Raw genomic sequence first — 25,000 nt, 5'->3', positions numbered from 1 at the left:
AAGAGAACAAGACCGTGTCACCCTCTGCCCTCGTAACACTGGGATGCCATTCTGTAAGCTGATGTAGGGACGAAAAGACATTTCATGAAATTGCGGCTATACGTTGCGGTAGTTTAATGGTCGTTGTTCTAGCACTGGTACTATGACGCAAAAGAACTAGCCGTTCATTTCCATGAGATTAGATTAGGAGATTTAAGGATCAGCACACAGAACACACAATACTGTAAGCTCTTTCCGTCTGAAATAATGCAGCTGTCATGTTCTGTAACTAAATCTGTGATCTTCTGTCAGCATGCTATCGCATTTGTATGCACCAGTGTGATCTCAGGAAAGCGATAGCATATGTTATATTTCTGTCTACATCACCCAAATATAGTCCACAGCGTTAATCCAAAGGAAGCCAACAGCAAAACCCTGAACCTGCTCTATGGCCAATAGCCTTCATCTTATAGATTGCATAAAGCCATGTGCTGTTGTTTTGACCCAGCTCCAACAGTTGTATTGATTTCAAAACTGTAAATGCATTCATTTCAGATTGAGTGGGGAGCGATGGAGTACCGCACTGAATGCTGCAAGGAGCAAGGAGCAGAGAGACATTGATTTCTGTGGAATTCATTTCAACTGAGAATGATTCCATGAAAACAGAATTTTTCCATTTTAAAAGTTTATGGTGGCTGCCTGTTAGCATAATTTCCTACGGTAACGTGTTGTCCATCCACACTGGAATATATTTTTTCTTGAGTTCTGTGTGGGATTAGGCTACTTTGTATGCCCCAAGCAAACTCCATTCTCCATAATCTAAATGAAATGATGATCGTTCAGCTTGTTTTAAAATCACTGTCCAGGAGCAGCTGCTCACTCTCATCTCGTATATTGTCAGATGTGTGTTGATATTTAAATATAAATATTCCCTGTCTATATTTGTTTAAAATGAAGTCTCTTACCCTGAAGAATTCTTTTGTTGATCCAGAATCCAGAGTGCCATAGGCAATCTCTGTTTGTTTAGCCAGGTCCTCAGCGCTTTCAATCGGTGACACCATCCTCTCAACCGTCAGGAAAGCAGCGAGGTTAGCCGTGTATGATGATATTATGATCAGTGTAAAGAACCACCACACCCCACCAACAATGCGGCCAGAGAGAGATCTATTGACAGGTGTGGAAAAAAAGTAATGGAAAATGTAAATGGAAGGTAAGTTACAAATTACATCCATTTCTATACCTGTGACAAGCTGGAGCTATCAATGTAGAGTGGCAAGACCTGTTTATGATCCGTTTGCTTTCAAGTGTATATTAATTTACAAACTGGGCAGTTATGACTGTCCTTCCAAACAGCTCATGTCTATTCTTGTCGCACCGCAAACACAATCTTCTGTACAGTATCTCTTACCTTCCAGTATAAATGTCCCTATTCACATAGAACAGAGGACAGATGTAATGTAAGGACTTTAAGTGTCCTGGGATGGGTGGCAAAGATGAAAGCCTTGAAGACAAGGATTAAATGTATTTATGGTACTGAAAAACAAGCCAATGTAACTTTATGCTCTGTTGTTATATGCAGAGTCACAGTGTGTGACGGATCGGGACATCAAAAATGTCAAGAACTCATTGACAACATGGAAGTGAATGATGTCAACACACTGTACTGTACTGTAATACACTGACACACACATTCATTCATCTGTATGTGATTATGTGGGAACAACAATGGCCGTGATGGTAAATTGGAAGATTCCAGACTCATGGCTATGCCTGTTTCTTCCCCTCTTTCATAGACTGGGAGAAGTGTGAGTTGAGTTACTGTTTGGGGGGAAGGATATATACTGCAGACAGAAATAGAAATTAATTATTCTCAACAATGCCTACTGTACAGAAGAGAGCTGTTAATATTCACACACAAGATTAGCAAAACATGAATTTCAAACTGTTTCTGTTGGTAAATCCTGAAAATATAATATATGCTTACGCTTTGATCAATTCACGTGTTTATTTTTTGGAGGCAGTGGGCGTGGTCTCAGGTTAAATCAAAGCATTAGAACTTTTGGAACACTTTTGGAATGAGGGATGTTGAGAACCTCAAGGTACTCATATTTTAAGTAGCAATAGATACATCTAATCTTAATGTACATAATTTAAGGGAGAGGTAACTTCTTTTTTGAAGCCCTATCACATTTTCAGAAAAATCCTACACCTCCACTACCATTTACCTTTACCATATTCAAAGCTTTCTGGTTATTTCTTCCACTTATTGTGCTTTTTCTTTTGTGATTTTGTTTGTGATTTTCATTGTTTTCTTCCAGTTAGTCCTGCCACCACAGAGCCTCTTTTCCCATAGCTCTCTCACTACTTCTTAGGGAGATTAGCTGCTGAAGCACTGGCTGAATGGTTGTCTATCAGTGGCTGTCAGTTGTTTTTCATCAGCTTGGATTGTGAAATAACTCAACTGACTCTGGATTAAATTTCTGACTTGCTAGAAACCAACTAATACTTGCAAGCTAATGTATTTCCAATTGTATGGAGCACATTAAAATAACTGTTATCGTGGCTAAATTTAGTAAAAAAAAAAAAAAATGCATCTAGACTTCTGAGAAATTATCATACAATCTTTACCAGAACAAACAAAACACCAAAAAACAGCGACACAAGGAACAAAGTCTTTGCTTACTTTTCAGCAGCAGACTGTGAGGAGTGGCTAGTCCCAATAGAGTACTGACAGAGGCAGAAGGCATACACATTTGGAGAGAAGAAAGGAGGTAAGAGAGGATACTTGGAAGCTGTTACTGCCCTATGGCCAGCAATAATAGCACTTATATAGACCCATGGGCCGTGGACCGTAAAATGGGAATATGCAGCAAAAACACGGTACCCCTCCAAGAGGACAGGAAATGTAAGTAACTCTGTGCATTTCACGGCCTTGGCATGGCGTGTATATGTTTGCAGAAGGAATACGCGATCAACGTGCAGTGTGACTTCAATCGCATATTTCTTGTCCTGTGTCGTCTCTTTGCCGTAAGAGGGAGAGTTCTGTACATAAAACATGTACGCTCAAGGAACAAAGAGGTTTCGTTTTGCCAGGGAGAGATCATACACCAAGGAAAGGGGCATTTGTTCCCCAGGAGGCAAGCATATATTCACCATGGCATCAGACTGGGGCCGCAAATGCGCAAAGCCAAAGCGTGTGAGCACGGACGGACCAACCTTGGCGAAATATCGCATCCTTGCTGCATAAAGGCACCAAGAGAAAACCATAGACTATTAAATATCCCAAACTCGTTAGTGGACTCGGTGGTCTGTATCTGTCCGTCCTCATACTCCTCTGTGTGCCACTCGTACGGGCTGAAGCGGCTGACCAGGAAGAGCACCACGCTGACCCCGATGTAGGCGAACACGATGCACATCCAGATCTCGTACGCCAGGGGGTCCAGGAAGGAGAAGACCCCCGGTTTGGATTTCTGGGGCTTTTTGATCATGATGGAGATGCCCAGACTCATGAACGGCTTTGAGAAGTCGATCACCTCCTCACGCACCAGGGTGATAGTCAATGGAGCCACCGCTATGTCAGCTTTCTGTTGGAGAGGGGGAAAATGCTTTTCAGTTTACAGTAGGCTACGTTGCTGAAAATGCTTCACGTTGCCTATGGTGTGATGAATCAGAGTTGTGTATTCCTGGTTCTGGGGGGCCCCAAAAGCCAGGTGGAGTAAGTTAACCGCATAATCAAGTTTAATGAATGAGTTAAGCTGAGTAACCACAAAAAACTGCAGACACAGGGATTCCCCAGGACCCAATAAAACAGCAGGAGTGAGTTAACTGCGTAATCAAGTCCTTTAATGAATCAGTTAAGCTGAGTAACCAGAAAGACTGGGACAAGGGTAGCAGAGTCCTATCACACAGACACTCAATGAGCGCTTTATTAGGTAGATCTGTACACCAGCTTGTTTATGAAAATATTCAATCTGCCAATCATGTGGCAGAGAATAAATACATACAAGTATGCAGACATGTTCAAGAGGTTCAGCTGTTTTGCAGACAAAATAGCAGAATGGCAAAGACTTTTGCAGACTTTGAATGTCTGCAAAAGTGGGATTTTCACGTGCGACAGTCTCTAGAGTTTGCAGAGAATGGTACAAAAAACAAAACACATCCAGTGAGCAGCAGCTCTGTGGGCAAATACGCCTTAATGAGAGAGGTCAGTGGAGAAGGGCCAGACTAGTCAAAGATGACAGGAAAGTGACAGTAATGCGAATAACTACACATCACAAATAGGTGTAAATAAATAAGTCAAATACCTAATAAAGTGCTCACTGAGTGTACATAAGAACAGCGACAGAGTATGCTCATCATACACATTAAACTAAGGATTGGATCCCTCCCTCTGTGGGCTCCACTATAGCAAATGTCAACCAACAGGATTTCCAATCACCCCTGATGTGCTCATGGTTTGACTCCAGGCTACGCATTGGCATAGTTCTAAATGTTAAAAAATGAACATATTGAGAAAATGGATGCTCAAAAAGTTATATAAATTTCAAGCACGTGGACATATTTTTAGAATAAAACAATGGTCATGTTGAAAGAAGGATAATCTTCCTTGATATATTTGGAACAATATACAGTATCTAAGAGCCGTGTATTGCCTGTGAGGAAAATCAGAGCAATCAAGGAAAAGGGTTCAGAAACAAGCTTTACTGTATCAAGCTGCCTGTCTTTCAAGCCAGACAAAAGCATGACAAGGAATGATTGTGCAACGAAAACAAGACGACAATAGCTAGCAATTAAATATTGCGCCGAAAAATAGGCAAACCATTTGTTTTGTTTTTATGGCCAATATAATCAGAGAACAGTATTTTCCATTTGATAAAATGGAAAGACATTGCAGGAAAGAAAATAATTTATATAATTAATTTCACATTTGGGGTGTTTCTTTAGATATATTGATCTGAAGATGGGGAAAATATAGATTAAATCTATGAAAAATACAATTTCTTGAAGGCAAAACAATTTGTCTGCCTTGACATTTGACTTGGGGCCTTATAACAGCATGTGAAAGTGCCCTTAGAGAGCATGTACCGAACCAGCCTTGCTGGATGTGATATTTGCTATGTGAGGTATTTTGTCTAACACATTACTTTAAAATAACAAGAACTGAACTTTCCAGCCAGTGGACTGTTTCTATACTGCGCATTATCTTATTTGGGTCATCTTTCTTTCCTGCAGTGCTGTCAATCAACCACATGCCTGTACATATGGTCCTCAGCAGAGAATATTTTTACATCACGCTTTCTCATCATTGAATGTGCTGTTCCACATTATTTATTATTATTGTATACACAGTACACAGGGTTGCTGAATGAGGTGTCATTCAGTACCAATATGCCATTATAGGTCTGTTAATTACCTGTCAAATATTAACAAGTTGAAATGCATGCTATAGAAACATACTGTGTAAGCTGTATTTCATTCACAATGGATATGGTTTAAACTTTTTACGTCACTTATGAAAAGGTTGTACTACTGGTTTGATATTCATGCAGATTACATGCATGGCATATGAACAAGCAAAAAGGCTACAGAAATGCCACATTTTTTGAAAGGCCGATTAATGGATGCTTGCAAGGCTACATTTGAAAACACTGCAGCGTTTAAAGCAGATTTGATTGAATTGTCTTGTTCCTTACCCCATATACTAACTCTCCGACCATCCCATTCCAGATCTTTGTCTCAGCATCTCTGGCTCCATACTTTCCATCTCCAACTATCTTCAGCTGGTATTTGAAGCCACAGTGCTTGGCTATCTCTGCAGCTAAATCCACACAGTAGCCCTCATACCTATCATTGTCCACAAACAGGTCAGAGTTCTTCTTCAGCATCACGTATGGAGCTTCCTGAAATTGGCAAAATGAGAACAAAATTGTTGCGCATTTTGTACGGTTAAAAACAGGAATACGTTTTATACCTAAATATTTTTAATGCATGTACCAATTACTTTGACTATGTGTGCTTGTTGACAGGCACACATTTGTTTGTCCATATATATCAAACAATCCAAATTATTGTAATAGCTTTGAGATAAGAAACTAATAATTACCAAAATTGTAGTCACTATGACCGTCTTATTTTCCATTCCCAGTGATTCATTTGGAAAGATATCTGATTTTGTCACGGCCATTTTGTCAACCTCGTTCCAGTATCCAATCTGGAAAAAAAGAAAGCCAACAACTGGCAACAACTGGAAAAAACACTTTGTTCTGAAACATTGCATCCATGAAAAGAGCCCTGCTCATGGTGCTCTGAAACACTGTGTTCACAGAGAAGACTACTGATGCCTCTACAGTGAAGTTGAACAAATTTCATGCCAGCAATTGAAGTCGGTTTCACTTCAATGGACATTAATTGACAATTCCGTGGAACATAAAAGGAGATGCTTTGTGGTCAAATTACTTTACACTCAGCTGAAAGTGCTCTTTCTTTTGGTATAGCCATACAGTTGCTGCTTTGCAAACAATTTCAAGGACGAATTGTCGACTTTGAGATAAAAGTAATCTGCCAGTAGTCATGTGTCAATAATGAATGAGAGTGGTTTCAAAGAATGGTGAATATAAAATATGCATCCTTCATAATTTTGCATCATTCTTTTTTCATAAAAGGAGGGCAGACAGTCTGCCCTACTTTCGTATTTGAAAGTCAACCCTGCTGCACACTGCGCCACAGTCTAAGCCCTGTTTGTGCTCTCCTTGTGACTGTGTACATGTACAAAAATAGGCCATGAGGAAGGTGTCACCCTACCTTCACTGGGCCACTGTTTTTCAGCTCCATGATATTAACCGTGTAGTTGATCCGCCTCCCGTACTGATCAAACTGAATATTCCCTGTCAGGCCTTCCACACGCACCTAAAGATAACAGAAACAGTGACAGCTCTCTCTTTTTAAACCAGATTTTCTCAGAATCTGGAGTTCCCGGTCCTCTGCGTAATCCTGCTCTTTCCTTTTTCACTGTAATGTCCTCTTTAAATTTGTGCCAGCGCAGTCAGTCACTGCGTCTTTTCTCTCTGCAGTCCTGTTGGAGGCGGCCGCTTCATATGCAGCTGATGCTGCCAGATAGCAAATTCCTTCTGTGCGCTGGGACTGGGGACAGCCCTGTGGACTGGAACTCTCCCTTCCGCCTTGCCTAATTCTACCCTGCGGAGCTGGCCGTCACGGCCTCCACTGGTGCGGTCAGGATTGCACTGTGTGGCAGGCGCATCACTGCAAACCAAACCGATTCCAGCACATTGAAACGACCCTTCACTTAAACCAGTGGACAAAATCCGGCAGGCTAGAGAACTGGGACAGAGGAACTTCAAGATGTTAATGTGTAATGGGGTGTGACAATATCACAGAGTTGCGTGAACCAATTCAAAGACTTCTTTCCATGGCAAAATATTACGATTGGTAATATTTAATAGAATTTAATACAATAATAGATCGTATTATCAGAGCCACTGATAATACATGAAGGTCATATGAACCTTCATTTTCCTATCCTGACGGAACACATTCCATCTGTACTTATAGATCTTGCTTGTCAGTGGTCCAAGAGTTGCATAGTCTACAGTGCATGATCCAATCAGAAACTATCAAAAGTATTATTGCCCTTTCATTATATTTTTAATAACCTTAAAAATGCTCGACTGGCTTTTATATTCCATGATAGTAAAATAACTTCTATCTTATGAAAGAGGCACAAAGCTCTGCTCTCTGATGAAAACAGTCCCATTACAGTGGCTTTTAAAGTCTGCCTCGGATAATGTAATGGAAAGTTAAGCTCTAATTGGTTAGCCACTGCCTGTCAGTCACCTGCCATAGGCCACAGAGCTCTCTGCTTGAGCGTAAAGCCACAAAAACGTGTCTGGTGGGTGCAGGAAGGCTTCACCTGTTTCAGTGCCCGCTCTATCTCCACCCCCTGTGACCAGGGCACGGCAGGATTGGCCAGACAGTCCCCGTTGTTTCCTCTCCTGATGATGTCAATCCTCTGTTTGTACAGGTGTCGAAATGCCTCCGTCATCACCTGCACTGCATCATACGTGAGTGCGGAGGTGTACTACGCAGGAGAAGGGACACAGAGCAGTTACAGCACCCTGGGAAAACCTATACGCCATTCTTACATTTTCAACAAGGACAAGTCGTTCTGGTCAAACCTTTGCCCGTGACTCACCCTAATTTTATTGTCAGCTCCTGGGTACTCTTTCTCCTCTAAAGCCTCCCATCTCTGATCAAACTTGGCCACCAAAGGGTCATCAAAATCAACGATCTGAAATCCGGACACATTCGCACCGCCGTACTGGATTTTTGATAGATCTCCATCAACAAAGCCCTGAAAAATTAGAGGGAGAAATCCAAAAGTGATATACAGATAAAAAAGGAAAAATCCTGTCTGTGTCTGCTCTCTGTTAGGCAAAAAAGCAAGTATTTTTAATTATTTTATTATTTTTAAACACGAATATACTGTATATTTACAGGTCCAGAATGATTTGTACCCTTGGTAAATATGCACAAAAAATACTGTATAAACTGTAAACAAAAAAAGAATTATTAACATAAACTTTATTTTCGAACATGTGTAAAATAGTGTGTTTTATTAATTAATTCAATGGAATCAACTGAAATCTTATTGGCACCCCTGGTTTATTAATTTGTGCAATGACCCCGGCCAAAGCTGACAGCCAGTCTTTTCCTATAACGGTTATAGGAACCGTTCCTCCATCCTCCACTTTTCAAGATCATTGTTATCCTAGGGTTTGCACACAGAACTTAACCATTTTAATTGACCATGTGTTGGCTTATCCCATGCAGATGGAAGTGACTAACTCAAATATCATTGCCAATGTAACTTTGTTTGATTTTAATTACAATAACTGTTTGTTAAAATTGAAACGTGAGAGTAAATGTATTGAAATAAAAGTAGTCTTCCCATATGTTTGATTAGACAGATTATAAATTATTATCTGCATTGTTTATTATATGCCTTTTTTCTTCAATTTCATCAAGGGTTCCAATAATTCTTCAGATGATGGTATATGATAACAAATGGCCAATTAATCTGTATACCAAAAAGTCAATCAAAATTCAAATTAAATACAACAGTAGTAAAAGCATGGCACATACCAAATTTGCAATAATGTAGTGATATCCTTTGACGTGCCTACCAATCGTGATAACCTATTAAGAAAAAGAGGGGTAAGTCTCCATTACAACTCGAGTCAACAACAATTTCTATCCAGTACAATGAAGATGGATAGCAGCTGTGCTCCATATAGATCTCCTTCGATTTTTCATTTGTAGACAGTAATCATAATATTAATGCTGAAATAAAGCATCCAGCACAATATTGCTAGTCATTTTTTACATGAGCACAGCAGTACTCCAGTAAGTCTGGCTATCCTTAATGGAAAAATAATACATTGCAATATAGTAAACATGGAAAATAATACATTTATATTGGACAATATAAAGATAAACGCATTCCACAGAAATCTGTTTTTGGAAGAAAAAAAAAAACTACCATCTGAAAGAGGTAACAATTTGTGCACTTAGCCATACACTGTACTGTGAAGTGCTGTAATGCATTTACTGATCGTGATAGGATTATTTATTTTGTTATAATCCAGTATATCCCATTTCAGTATGGGATACAGGCGATGAAAAGGCTTATGTGAAAAAACCCAGAAAAAGCAGGCAGAAGAACAACAAAGGGAAGTCTGCCAACACCGCCTTGCTTGAACACAGGATGTAGCGCGTGAGTGGGGCAGGGGAATTGGGGTTATTTATAAAATGAATTATATTTGCTTCACACGGTGAGCATACAGCAGCCTGAATTATGCACAAGAGCACTTGGTTTTCCAGTTGTTTGCTTTGTAAAGTGAATGTTAGAGGAATTCATCAACGCGGTGTAAAATTAGCGGGATAAATAAGGCCCAAACAGCACCCCTAGGCCTCCTCCACAGACACACTATTAATGGGCCGTACATGTAGCATGAAGCACTTGACAGTGCCGAGAAAAGAATCCTTGTATTTCCAGTTTGTATAACACCAAGGACTTCTGCACCGAGCAGCTGTTCCAGAAATGTCCTGCTGAGGTACGACTTAGAATTTTTCAGCCTATTTAAAATTTTATCGCACAAGAAAAAAAAAAGTAATTGGCTCTTCGCTCACCTGCTCCATGATATCTTTGACTTTGTCCTGTTCACAGTCCAAGATGACCCTTCTCTCCTTTTTGTTCTCCAGATCTTGGAAGAGTGAGCGGTATGCCTCGTCCTTCTTCTCGTCTTTAAGATTGCCAACGTTTATTGCCGTCACCTGCCATTTCTTCTCTGCGGCTGTGTCCAAAACGACCTGAAGGGTGGATAAACCTGGTGGGGGAAAATAACTCTGAGCTTTGTGCCTTTTTATGCCGCAGATGCCATTCTATATGTAAATACCCTGAGATGCAGTCAAGTCATTTTGCGTGTAGGCCAAGGATTGTCCATTTCTGACAAATTGCTGGCAAATTATTTATGTGTATTTTATCCTGTAACCTTTTTGATCAAAGGGAGTCTTCCTTAGATCAGTCAAAGACAAAAGATTCATCCAAATCTATATTCACGCACAAAGCATTTGTTATTAATCAACCCAGGATTAGGAAAAGTTAAATGGTCACATTTCATTTGACAAATGTTGCCCATTTACACGCTATTTATGTTCATGCATAGCTCTTAGCCAAAACGCAACTGACTCAAAACACATTAAAATGAAACATTACTCTGCAGGAGACCAAAACACGCTGAATAATGAGTAATGAATCTTCTTCAGTAGGATTAATACTGACTGGTGACTGTTTCACTGGATTACATGGACTTTTTACCAGTGTTGTTGGGGTTAGATTATCTGAGCCTGGATGAAGGAGCACTGACATTTTGTTAGAATATTCTTTATTAGTCTATGATTAACATATTTCATTAACAATCTACACATCAAATGAATTTTGTGAGGCAAGAGAATAAACTATAAAAGCGGTAACAAGAGCCAGTCAGCAGGCGAGAATTACTTCTGTGCACGAACACAAAAAGCATTCATACAAAGTCGAGGTTTCATTTCCTCCAACAGGCCTTCATCTTTTCTTCCACCTTTTTCTACATGCGCTGGGGCCTTGACGATGATGATGTCACAAAAGAATAATGACAAAAGTGGAGCTGTTCATTTGTGTGGTGAAGCTATGAGCTTTCCCACAAAATGGTGACCCTCCTTTGAGCAGAGTATGAAGAGTGAGAGCGCTTCATTCAGTAGATATAGATCAGCAGTGTCCCATGAATAGCTGTGGTTTCAGGCAGACGCGACGACATATCAGAGTTTTGCCGAAGCACAAGACCCGTTGTGCAGGATAATGCAGCAGTGTAGATGCTGTAGAGAATCAGCCGTCCTATTGGTTAACACATCAGCAAATCTGCACACAGTAGCTCGTCGTCAATGGCACAATATCCCAAATCACAGTTTACCATAGAAACAGAGGTAAGGGCATAACAGTGGTTAGATGGGTCAAGCACTTAACCTGAAAAAAAAATCCAGCCATATAAATAGATTGTGTGTAAGAACCGTGAACTGTGAAAGTTGCTCTAAATAAGAAAGTCTCATCAATACCTAAATTTGTGTAATAGTTTACAGCTCTCCCACACAGGTGCACCATGTTCTTTAGGCTAGAGAGACGGTACTCTCCGTCATAATGGTGTGTTTCATGCTGCATCTGCTGATGCTACTCACTAAAATGCTAATTCATTGAGTTAATTCAACAGCAGTTGGTTTTTATTTTGTCTATCGGTACAATGTAATGCAAGCATTTCAGGTCTCTTAAGTGTTTCTGTTGTCTACTATGAACAGACAACGGAAAGCTCTAAGGCCACAAAATCAATGTGTCATAGGAGACGTTTTATTTGGATATGGAGGATGTTTGGAAGGGAATGTGAATTAAGATGATGCTCATAAATTGAGATGAAAATTCATATGAATTTGGGAGATTGCTTTCTGTGAGGATTGCCACTGAAAACATAGAACCTACATGATTTTAGTCTAGAGTCTAGAATTTTTCTAAATGGCTAAACATCTAGCATTAGATTACATCGAGATGACTTACACTTACATAAACTATACAAAAAAACAAAAAAAAAAAAACAAACCAACAAAATCATAATCTGCATTAGAATATTATGGTCGGCTTACCAGAATTTATCGGCTTAAATATATACACTCAGGGAGGTTATATGCGTTATGGAATGAGAACATGTGCCAATATCCACAATATTTGCACAGCTAGCGGGGTGGTTGAGGAGTGCCGCAACACCCCCTAGCTGTGCCAATATCCACGATATACCACAGGTTCGAGTTTCATAACGCTTTTATAAAACGGTTATGACATTCATTCATTCATTCATTCATTCATTCATTATCCTAACCCCCTTATCCTGAACAGGGTCGCAGGGGGGCTGGAGCCTATCCCAGCATACATTTGGCGAAAGGCAGGAATACACCCTGGACAGGTCGCCAGTCCATCGCAGGGCACACACACCATTCACTCACACACTCATACCTATGGGCAATTTAGACTCTCCAATCAGCCTAACCTGCATGTATTTGGACTGTGGGAGGAAACCGGAGTACCCGGAGGAAACCCACACAAACACGGGGAGAACATGCAAACTCCACACAGAGAGGGCCCAGCTGACGGGGATTCAAACCCAAGACCTTGCTGTGAGGCGGCAGTGCTACCCACTGCACCATCCGTGCCACCCTGGTTACGACATTTATCTTTCTAATTTCACTAAAAAAAGACAATAAAAACTTGAAATTAATGTCTTTTTAATGGAACTATGTTTTATGGTAATTGTATTCTTCCACTGAACAGTAGCTTATTGGTTGCTAAGCAACGGTATTGCAAATGTTAGCTCGCAATAATGTATCCCCACTCCACTATCGAAGCAACGGTACTCCCCACTGCACTAACATTAGCTAAGCAACGCTATTTCAATAATGTATCCCCACTGCATGAATGTTAGCTAGCTTGCAAGTTTTTGTTGTATACGTTTATCAGGACACTGCCAGATAACGTGCAGGTATTGAAATAATGTGTCATTATTACGTCGCAGGGGTTTGGTGTTCTTCGATAAGAGGATGTTGCCTAAAAGTTGTATTTTCGTTCCTGCTCCTTTCCAAATCAAAGGACACTTTAAACTCACTAATTTTATTTTACTTTACTTACTAGAGGCAAGATGCTGATAACACTAAGTTACGTTCATTTCGATTACAAAGTACATAACGGTGATCTACAAACGCGGAGTAATTTTAAAAGATATGTGAAGATTCCATTTAGGCGTGCGTATATCGTGGATATTGGCATGGCTGGAACGCAAACTAATCAATATAGACAATGGACCGGACCTATCCGTTGTATAAAAGATCTTATCTGAATGTTTGCACTCATAAAAATACTCACATACACAGGCATACTCTACACTTAATCTAAAGTGAGGGAAAAAAATATAACAAACCATTAATCAAAGGTGAAAAACATAGCATGAAGTCCAAAAATGATATGCAGTGTATTATTTCAACCTTTGCTCAGGGATGGAACAACAGTGTCCTGCCTGAGATATGAACCAAGGTTTCAAGTGTCATTTGTGGAGTAGGTCCAGACACTAATGATATTGAATGTATTTAACTGAACATAAAATGTATAATAATACCTTTGGGTCTTTAGTAGTCAGGAACTGCTCGTAAAAGGTTTTAGTATATTTTCTTAAACTCTAAGTTATCCCCTTTCCGATATGAAATACTGCCAATGATGCTGCCTTCATTATCTGGTGCACCACTTGTCTCCTTACAGGCAGGCTGTATTTGAGAAACGTATTAATGAATGAAGCTGGTGACTTCCAAAAAAGGGGCCCCCTCTGGTGGTGACATCAACACTCTCCAGGAATCAAAGTGCAATGATTGACAGCTCCAGTCTTGGAGGGCCAGAGCGCCGTGGGTTTTGGAGTTTCCTTCGATCAACGTCGTATTTACACTGGGAGCACCAGGTGACCTGTCTTCTCAATATTGACTTCCATTTAATCCATTAAGAGATTAGGAAGGATAAAACCAGCAGAGTCCTTGGGGCTCCTGGGCCCCCAGTGCCTGTGTCTGAACCACTGCACCATTCTTACTGGCTGTTTGCCTTGTGCAAGAACCAATCAAGATTGTCACTTATTATGTCAACACTTTCATCCAATTTGCTTTTGTTCCGTTTTATCTATTTAGATCAAATCCAAGTGTGTGCACCTTGACTTTTGCTGGGTCAGTTGAGTCCACTGAAAAAGATCAAGTGGGGACAAGCAAGTGGCACCTGTTCAGAAACAGACATGTGACTCAATGCTCTGAAGTGTTTTTACTGCAAAGTGTGTTCATGTGTGGGAGTGGGTGGGATTGATGCGGGTGACTCAGCAGAACAATGGCTAGCAATGACATTATGTCATCATTAATAGTTGCCTGTGTCATATGTTTATGTTCTTCACAGTATTTTGTTCCCTTTCAGCTTTTCTTTCTCATGAGCCAAATATATTTGTAGTGGTATGTCTTGTTCACTTAATAATTATACCATCATAACCATGCCGAACCATCGTTGTAGCTTCATAATGCAAAAATAGACAACATAATGGCCATTATCAGCACTTAAAATGGCCACCTCCAAACTACACCAGCCCCCCACATAAGTAAAAAGAAGAGAGAGTGAACCCTTAGCTCAGATGTCAACAATATAAACAAAATACATTATTACAAAACTGTTTACTGTAACTGACAAATCACCTTACAGTACAAACACATTAAAAATATACATATTTTCCCAAATATCATCCGAAACTGCAGGCTAATGGTAATCACTTCCTGATGAACCATATAGCAAACGAGTATTGCAGGAGTAGTACTTTATTAATAATCTCAAAGGTGGTCAAGGATGTTTTTACATCATCCCTGACATTATGCATTTTTTACTGGATAATAAAATATATTTTTTATTAGACCACTGTTCCTTTCAGGCACTCAAAGGAGTATCTCCAAGCAAATTCTGATGAAAAATATCTGGCAAATATTTCTAACATTCCTACAGAAACATAACCAAACATTGAAGTTCAATTTTACAATGTCGCTGTCAAGTAAATAATATCCAGGCCAATGATTTGGACAAGCTTCTGCAATTTTCTTCATTTTCATATTCTCCCCTGCATTTCCGCCCTCCCAGTTCTACAACCAAGATGAAGTGTAGAAAGTGCACCCAAGGAACTCTAATATAGAATTCCTCTATTGAAATACATGCCAAAAAGAGGCATGCCAAATGTTTGAGAGGTAAATCATTGCAATATTGATGAAAAAAGCAAAAATGTGCCAGTGCCGGCGGTGCCGTGGAGTCGCGTAAGGCCATATCGTCGCCCAGTGAGGCTTCACCCGGTTGGGCAAACCCTGTCTCATCATGCACAAGCCACACTCCAGCTGAGCAGGCACCTGCAATCTGCCCACGGCAGCGGTGTCAGCATCTCAGCCGCTGGATCGCAAAGTGGCAGGAGATCACATGTCCTCTGGAGGATGTGTGCCCACCGATACCACAGAGAAAGATGTGGACATGGGAGGTGCCCATGGAAACATCATTGGGGTGAACAATATGGCAAAAAAATGGAGTTGAAAGGAACCATCATACTACTGATTGACAAGAAGACTCAGTCACACAGACCACTTATAATACTTGTAATGGTAGAGATAAAAATCCTTGATTTTTGCATGCAGATAAAGCATTGCCCACGCAAAAATTATATGCATATTTATACTGTAGGCAGAGTATAATCCATTCCAACTCTGCATTCAGATAAGCACCATGGTGTATCTCTCTGTGTGTTCGTGTGAATCACATAGCAACAACTGATTTTCGCAGTAAAAATAATACATTTCTGTTGTTTTTAGATCTTAATAAAGAGAGCAGTTATCTTGCCTCTTTCCAGAATTCATATAAATACTAGTTCACACCTTTTTCTTTTGCAATTTGTATGTTCTGCCACTGAATAAGGAGCAATATATAAACATGAATATGATGTAATGTTGATGTAATTGTTGTCAGTCTCATTATTACTCCAAATAATGAGTCACATGGTCTGAGTGAGTAACTAAACAGAGCATACATTTTTTTTAGCTCAGCAGAAATGAAGGTAATCTCAATGCTGTTTTTCACCTATCTACTGTTTGTTGCTTGATTCCAAAAGGGAATGTTAATCTCATGATACATTTCAGTTAGATTAGGTCATCAAATCTGTCCCTCAAATACAAATCCAGCCCTGGTTTTCTTTTCTCATGGGTAATGAACTGAACAAGTAGTGCTACCAATAGGCCAGACTTCACACCAACAGCAGTTCTCCACCCTAGAGGACCATGATTTAATGATGCCTGCATTCGATTATCATACAGAGAAACTATGAGCCTAAGGAATACATGTAGTTATTCTGTTGGGTTCCTTAACATCTTATCAGTCTAGGGTCTCTTGCATAGCCTCAGATAAAGGCATTGTCCAACTGGTGCTTAACACCATTTCTTAGCTCAATTTTATACCACGTCCGGCTGACATACTTCCGGTTTGGTAGAAATACGTTCATAAATAAGTTTATAAAAAGCACTATTTCTTGTTGTTGCATAAATGCGTTGCTAGGTCATTTCAGCACCAAACTAATGTACAACATGGCACACTTCTTGTACGGGGTTTCGTACCCTTTCCAACAAGGTATAATGGTGTTATATTCAAAGTGGAAAGGGTTAAATCTGGGCTACAAGGGGCATTCACATCTCCAGTTCCTTAGATTTTATGTCCCCATTGAATTTGTTGAAGAGATGTTACAGCCAATATGTATAATCTACTGAAATGGATTTTCCACCGTGATCTAACCACATAAAACAAGAGAACAGCAGTAGGAATATGCTAATTATAGCCTAATTCATGAATAAAATGTATTTATAATACACGCCTGGAGACAAGTAATTGAAAGCTGCAGAAGGTAAAGTTTACAGACTAAAACCATTTTATGCTAACTAAGAAAGTAGCCTCTTCAGCAGTAGCCAGAAACTAGTCTTCTTGTGATTTGGACAATGGTTATTTTGAGTCATTTTTGCAGTAAATAATCCCCTGCTTGATCGGCCTCTTGATAGGCCAGCAGAATGGTTGGATAAGGACCATAATTTGTGTTCGTACTTAGTACTGTAAAAGTTTTTAATGCCTTCTTTTGGTTGTTAAATGAATATGAAATCGTCCAATTGTTCATTTTAATACTGTAGATGCAGTGGAATTGTTTCAGGATTCAATCTAATCACAGTTCCTGAATGCTCCTTATTCAAGAAATAATAATTACATTGCTAGCAGCACATATTTAACAAAGCTCCCTGTGTAAAGTACATTTCTCAGACTATTTCAACCCTCAAGCAACATATCAGCAGTGTTTCAAAGTAGGAAACAGGGAGTTAAAAGATTCCCTTTTTCTTCAGCAATTTTCATTTAATTCTGTCTCAGCAGTATCCAAGAGAGAATGAAACTAGAGGAAAGGGTAATCAATGCCCAGTACTGTATCTCCAAACAGAATTAGTTAGATTGCAGTAAAGATCATTGATTTTGTGTGCAATTGGTATGTCTGCTTCAAAAGCCTGCTGTGGTTTGTCTTCCTGCACTTACTGTATTTACCTTTCCAAATCTAATTTAAAGTTAAACACAAACCCCAAATTCAATTTGTTATTCACTTGTAAACAACCAATCAGTAAACAACCCCTTGGTGGCTCTCATTTTCTCTCACAGCCCATCTTAGAGGATTAATATATTCAATATATTAATAATGATATTCATTACATCTGAAATGTTGTCTCTCCCACACCTTTCCATGCATTAATTATACACACATTTACCTGAAGGAAGAAAACACATCAAAGGTGTGGATTTGAAAGAAGCAATGAGTCATTGTTTCCGGTTGGTTTGTTTTAAGGTACGCTCCTGATTGTGTGCTGGGGGTGCGCAGCGGTTGGGGAAAACACCCCACGGGGCGCGTTCTGTCTCTTCTGATAACGGGGTGTCACGGTTGATTTCAATTCTAGGACTAAGGAGTTGGGAATTTATATGGCCAGCAACTCCAGCAGAATATAGACCTGACCGTCATGCCTGATAATGTAGACTGAAACATACACTCAGTGAGCACTTTATTAGGTATTTATTAGACATATTTTTTAGACTTCTGCTGCCATAGCCTATCCACTTAGAGTTATGATGCGTTGTGTGTTCAGAGATGCCCTTCTGCATAACACTGTTGTAATGTGTGGTTATTTGCGTTACTGTCAGCTTCCTGTCAGCTTTAACCAGTCTGGCCATTCTCCTCTGACGTCTCTCATTAACAAGGCATTTCTGTCTGCAGAACTGCTGTTCACTGAATTCTTTGCAAACTCTAGAGACTAGTGTGCATGAAAATCCCAGGAGATTAGCAGTTTCTGAGATGCTCAAACCACCCTGTCTGCCACCAACAATCATCCAAGTCACTTAGATCACATTTTTTCCCCATTCTGATGGTTGATTTTAACCATAGCTTCACCAACATTAACTGAAGCTCTGGACCCATATCTACATGATTGTATGCATAGCACTGCTGCCACACAATTGGCTGATTAGATAATCGCATGAATAAGTATGTGTAATAAAGTAAAAATGTTCCCAATAAAGTGCTCGGTGAGTGTATGTGAGAACATTACAGGAGACGTTCTTTGCGTACAGAAGCAGACATGTTTATGTGATTCATAGATGCGGCGTTTTGACAATATGTGGAAACAGCATATCATGATTCAGAAAGGGATTGGATTACGTGGGCATTTTGTGTGGGATATTTTGGACCTCCTTCCTTGCTGGGCTGGATACAAATATCAGCAGGGCACAAAACACTAAAAAGTAACAAAATACTTCATGCTTATATTGTAATGTACTTTAATACAAATGTTATCATTGATATGTATTTCTGTAAACATGTTATCACTAATTCAACACCTGAATTTAACATTTTTTTTGCCAAGCCACCCCGTAGTTCAATGTTTAAGCCCACACTGTAGTAAACTCAGTAAGACCAGGCCTTCAGCTGAGCAATTACAAAAGCAATATTTAGTTCTGAATAGCTGTAAATTATATCAAATTAACAGCTGGATTCCACTAAATGTAAACTCTGGGCATGAAGTGAAATTCTATTTATTATTATTTATTTATTATTTTAAAATAATCATATAACAGTGTTCAATTCATGAATTCAATGTACCATGCATGTATTTTGCAAGAAACTAAACATGTTTTGAGCATGTTTACATTGATTGTTTGATATTCTGCTAAAATACCTGCCAATTCATTTTTGTCCCGAGTAAGTCTTGATCACAAGAACCATATATTCTACTATACTGTAAACTACAAGGGATATTCAATAGAAATACCATCTCGTGGCCATTTCATCACTATACAAGCAACCATTTACTATGCACCTTTTTTAAAATAAAATAAACCAAACTGCAAAACCTGCTGCTTAGATGCTTATTTAAAATCCTCAGTTCAGTTTAACTCCGTTCATCCAATTGCTTACTTGTTGAACTTAGTCAGCTGGCATGAACTTGATCAACCCATCACTCCTTGCCAGTCACACACAAGCCATGCAGATAAAGAACATTTACGCCTTCACACAATTATTGGTTCTGTAATCACACCAGTTTTAGCACTTGTCATCTGAGAGACTCAGGTTACTTAAAATGGAAGATGCAAACTACAGAGAGCACAGAAGGTGAAGAAATGTGACACATCCATTCAGAAAATAAAGCGACTCTTGATTTGTGTTTATTCATGTGCTCTACATGTACTTTAATGTCTTTATGAATCAATTCTGCATTTTGTTCTGTCAGAAATGATATGGTCCAGGCAGTGGCGCTTTGCCCTTCTTTGTCTATATTTTGACTTAATGTCGGCTAACCGACCACAGAGACAAGACTGCTTAACGTCAGGAACAACAGAATCTCCCTTGGTATTCCCCACAGCCGTCACGGAACAGAGCAGAAAATCGTATCTGAGTGCTCTGTAATCGAATTCGGCTGCAAACACCAATAGGCCAGTCATAGCGGAGTTCCAGTGAATGTGACCATGAGGTCCATCATTGTCACAGCATAAATTTGTGCTATCACAGCCTCTCCACTTTGAAAGTCTGAGAGTAACCCAAGCCATGGAATACACAGTGGTTACAACACAGAACTATGTTCTGTACCGAACTGGGCCTGTTATGGGTCAATTTTTGACATATTCTTAGAAATGGACACATTGCAAACTGCATCAAATTTGGTGTTTTGACACATTGACAGTGAAGCTTATATTGCAACCCATTGACTTACCTCGATCACTATCATACAGATAGGCAAACTTGTCCCACTTGTAGTACTCAATCAGGCTAAGAAGGGGTCCTTTGATGTCTGGCCGCATTTGTAAAATGAACTGCTGCAATCCATCGGCAGGAAAGCTTGGTGTGATGAAAGAGACGTGCAGCATTGAACAAAATGACGTTATCGTGTTGACGGACTTCTTATCATAAAATCCAAAAATCGCATAAACTCCTCTTGAGAACTGGGAGCAGACTAAAAAGAGAGGAAAACAATAATTAGTAAGGAAGTAAAAAATATTATCATCATAAACATTGTCATCATCATCATCATCATCATCGTCATTGTCATTGCTATCATAGTTAATGCACTGGAGAAAGGCACAGTATTGAAACAACTCTGAGAATTTAGCAAATATCATCAACAACTTTGTTTGGCAACATTATCAATCATTAGTAATTTAATTAAAATCATATGCATTAACACATTTCAAAATGTTATTGTTATTATATGTGTAAGATTTATGTTTACTATATTTTTCATAAGGGATAGATATTTGAAAAATAGTCCCTGTTGCTGAGAAGAAAAAAAAGCTTTGTTCAGCCTAAAATTTTCATTAGTTCACCATTGCCAAAAGGAAATATAATGTTAGGCTATTAACTAATGTTTGCTTCCAAAATAATGGTAAGCAATTGAAATTTGACGCTGTTTTCCAGACTTTAGTGCCATGCAACTGAACGGAGTATGGCTGGCCCTTCCCATTTTGAAAGACCTCAGTATTTACAGAGTTTTATAGCACTGTACTGTAGCTGTCAAAATCAGCTGGCATGTCTCGTTCTTGCAGCCAGTCCTGAAAAATGGCAATGGCCCATGTAGTTATTTTTTGGTGTTTGTCATTTCCTATTTGGTCGACCTGTTCCTTCAAGCTATATGTAGCTTACAGAGAATATCAGTGTACTGAACATATTTTAGCCTCTCGAGGCGTTCCATGTCTAAGTGCACTCAGTGAGAAATGTATTAGGTATTTATTTGACTTATTTTAAGACTTATTGGTCTTCTGCTGCTGTAGCCAATCAACTTAGTGTTGTGTGTTCAGAGATGCTGTGTGTCCAGAGCTTCTCTTCTGCATACCACTCTTGTAATGTGTAGTTATTTGTGTCACTGTCATCTTCGACCAGTCTGGCCCTTCTCCTCTGACCTCTTTCATTAACAAAATGTTTTTGCCCACATAACTGCTGCTCACTGGATGTTTTTTGTTTTTTGCACCATTCTCTGCATACTTTAGACACTATGTAAAAATCCCAGGAAATCAGCAGTTTCTGCGAAACTCAAACCACCCTGTCTGGCACCAACAATCATTCCATGGTCAAAGTCACTTTGATATAATTTATTCCATATTCTGACATTGGTCTTAACAACAGCTGAACCTCCTGACTATGTCTACATGTTTTTATGCAGTTACTGCCACATGATTGGCTGATTAAATATTTGCATTAACAAGCTGGTGTACAAGTCTACCTAATAAATTGCTCAGAGTGTACATTCCTCTTCCTTCTTTGGAGTGAATTACAGCCAGTAAAAGTTTGATCAATCTCTCCTCACCCACACGTGTGTTGCAAGCTATTTTATTATTACCGCCTAGGTTAAAACACTCAGTTACATTATGTTTGAAACATATCTAGTTTTTAAGCTTTTAAACACTGTATGTCAAAGTCAAAGTTACATCGGAGTTGTGCATGGTTTGGAGGCTAGCCAGGCTTACACCGTTCGTTCACCAGTCATAAACAACCAAATCAGCTGCGTATGTTAATATTAGCCCCGGAGTTTTGTTAGCCCAGTGTCTGTTGTCTCCCAGCTTTACATAACTTTCGCGATTAAACTTTGAAGCAGTTTTTCTCAAAAACATGGTTTGGTGGGACTTAAAATGCAACGCGACACAACTCCCGTGATATCTGGAGTAAAAAGATTACTTTGGTATCGTTAGAAAGCTTACATTCAGGTAGGTCACATATTTTTGTCACCAGGTAGGCTATGATAACTGGACTACTTGCATGAATTAGAAATGCATTTCATAGTAGTAGATGATATTTTAGCTGTGAAACAATTCTACACACCTATTCGATTTGTTCTCGTTAGCAAGGTTATAAGAAATGAATCACCACCCACGTGACACATATTGGCCAATCATAATGCCATATTGGCTCTAGGTGGTCGGTTATTTTTCAGTGCCACGGAGTAAAAAATGCACTATGTTGGCTTTTAACAAAGATTTAGTTAGACATAAAAACATATGAGCTGTGTGGAGAAATGTCATGGTATTGTGGCCTTTTAAGTTTGAAATATTTTTTTTTAATATACAAACTTTACAGTATGTTTAATGAATAAACCTGATGGAAGGTTGCAAGGACCATGTCTAATTCCATCACACCGCACCAGAGACCTGTTTTCTGTGTATCAGATTAATTAACAGGAAGATGTTTTTGATAATATATAAATAATTCAACATGGTGGGACTTAAATTTCATGCAAAATTGCTCAGGGGTTCTGCACATTCAAAAATCCCATGTTAAACTTGATATGACCAGCATGCAAAATGAGAAGATACCTGTAGCGTACTACAGATTACATTACATGACATGCTATTTATTTAGTTGAATAGACTAAGCAGGGGAGAAAACTCCCTGGAGCAATGGGGGGTTAAGGGCCTTGCTCAAGGGCCCAACAGCTGTGGTTTTTATCAAGCTACACCGGGAATGGAACCGCCAACCTTGCCAGTCCCAGTCATTTACCATAACCACTAGGCTACTGTCAATCTGTTAAAATTGAATTTTGAGATATGAGATATGAGCTGTTTTTCCATATTCAGTGTCAATATACAGTACATGAAGGAGGCGGGGTTATAAAGAAATACAAGCTAGTCTGTCGCATTTTAACTCTGGTACCAAACATATACAATATACACTCAGTGACCACTTAGGTATTTATTAGAACTATTTGTGACTTATTGGTCTTCTGCTGCTGTAGCCCGTCCAACTCAAGGTTCAAGGTGTTGTGTTTTCAGAGATGTTCTTCAGCATACCACTGTTGTAACGCATGCTTATTTGAGTTTTGATCTACTCTGGCCATTCTTATCTGACTCATCTTATTAACAAGGCATTTTCACCCACAGAACTGCCCCTCACTGGATTTTTTTTTCAGGAGATCAGCAGTTTCTGAGATACATAAACCACAATGCCTGCCACCAACAATTATTCCACTGTCAAAGTCACTTAGATCACATTTCTTCCCAATTCTGATGTTTGAACTGAACAACAACTGAACCTCTCAACCTTGTCTGCATGCTTTTATGCATTGAGTTGCTACCACATGATTGGCTAATTAGATCTTATACAAGCTGGTGTACTGGTCTACCTAATAAAGTAGTCTGTAGTAGAGTGTATATGACAAATATAAAATATGTCAATGTTCAATGTAATCTTATTCTGGAATACCAGAGACAACATGGGAGTTCTTCTGTCTGCCCAAGATTGTGAAAATAGTGTTCATGGCAATAGTTCAGCATCTCCCTGTCTCTCCTTCTCAATTATTTTGAATACCAAAGCACTTGAAACTGTTCTACTTTCACAATGAGGTAAGAAACTGCACCACTGCAGTCAGGCACAAGAACACATACATTATATCCCGAGAGATCATTTATCAACAAGGGGAAAAAACACAACTACAATTGATTCAAACCTTTGATTAATATCACTGGGTTAGAGCTCTGCATATAGAACATTTGGCAAATATGCCGTTAATCTAATTATGACATTTTTGTGTCATCGGGTTTTATTGACTTGGGGAATGTATTGGGTTTATGGCAATTAAGATAATATCTAATTTCCCACAAAAAATCTAACCATCGGTTTCTTTTGATAATTGCAAAAGTCATCCTTTCTTTTAACGATTTGTTGCAGTTGTTGCCTTTTTGTGGAACATAAGACCATTATGCTAATTATATGAGTATTTTATATATATATTTTTTAAAATTATTATTATTATTTTTTTATTTTTTATTGCATGTTGTACATTTCGTACTTCATCCACTCATGAATGGCTCATTGAGGTTTAAGATTTTATTTAAAATACTAAATTTCCATTGATGACCTGAGAAATGACCCCCACCCCTGTAACCCCTATCACCTTCCTTTATTCTTGGTAAAATATTCTCACTTTCACTTTACAGGGCTATACAGAATCTTTGCAATCTTGTAAACTTGTCAACTACAATCCTATCAATCCTGTGGATCGTTCCAATATCTTAACACAGCACACACAAATGCACACACACACACCAGTTAGCATTCTACTGGCGAGTAATACTGCAAACACAATAGAATCCATCCCCCATGATTAATGTCAGCTAGTCTTCTGTAGCATCGATGAAGGCAGTCTCAGCTGACAGGAGCTCAGGATAAATAAATAAAGGGGAATAGATTCAACAAACCAAGGCACAGCACATAAAGTATATACCTCACCCCCAAAAGTCTGCAATACACAGTACATAAAGTAGCTGTGTACCCCA

The 25,000-nt window shown here is 39.1% G+C and overlaps 1 protein-coding gene across 5 annotated transcripts in view; it reads right to left on the bottom strand.

Moving 5' to 3' along the window:
- Window positions 1-25,000, bottom strand: part of LOC133130175 (glutamate receptor 2) — a 40,483-nt gene that overhangs the window by 5,758 nt on the left and 9,725 nt on the right. For all 5 annotated transcript variants that reach the window (XM_061244501.1, XM_061244496.1, XM_061244497.1 and 2 more), the window contains exons 3-12: window positions 20,452-20,691; window positions 10,186-10,382; window positions 9,139-9,192; window positions 8,189-8,347; window positions 7,907-8,074; window positions 6,781-6,885; window positions 6,083-6,190; window positions 5,673-5,879; window positions 3,196-3,563; window positions 945-1,143 (exon numbers count right to left, since the gene is read on the bottom strand). In XM_061244501.1, coding sequence (XP_061100485.1) covers window positions 945-1,143; window positions 3,196-3,563; window positions 5,673-5,879; window positions 6,083-6,190; window positions 6,781-6,885; window positions 7,907-8,074; window positions 8,189-8,347; window positions 9,139-9,192; window positions 10,186-10,382; window positions 20,452-20,691 — 1,805 coding nt within the window. The remainder of the gene's footprint in view (window positions 1-944; window positions 1,144-3,195; window positions 3,564-5,672; window positions 5,880-6,082; window positions 6,191-6,780; window positions 6,886-7,906; window positions 8,075-8,188; window positions 8,348-9,138; window positions 9,193-10,185; window positions 10,383-20,451; window positions 20,692-25,000) is intronic.

The sequence above is a fragment of the Conger conger genome, chromosome 6 (assembly GCF_963514075.1).
Source record: "Conger conger chromosome 6, fConCon1.1, whole genome shotgun sequence".
Lineage (NCBI taxonomy): Eukaryota > Metazoa > Chordata > Actinopteri > Anguilliformes > Congridae > Conger > Conger conger.
The sequence above is the reverse complement of the archived record's forward strand: the minus strand, read 5'-3'. Positions and strand labels throughout refer to the sequence as shown.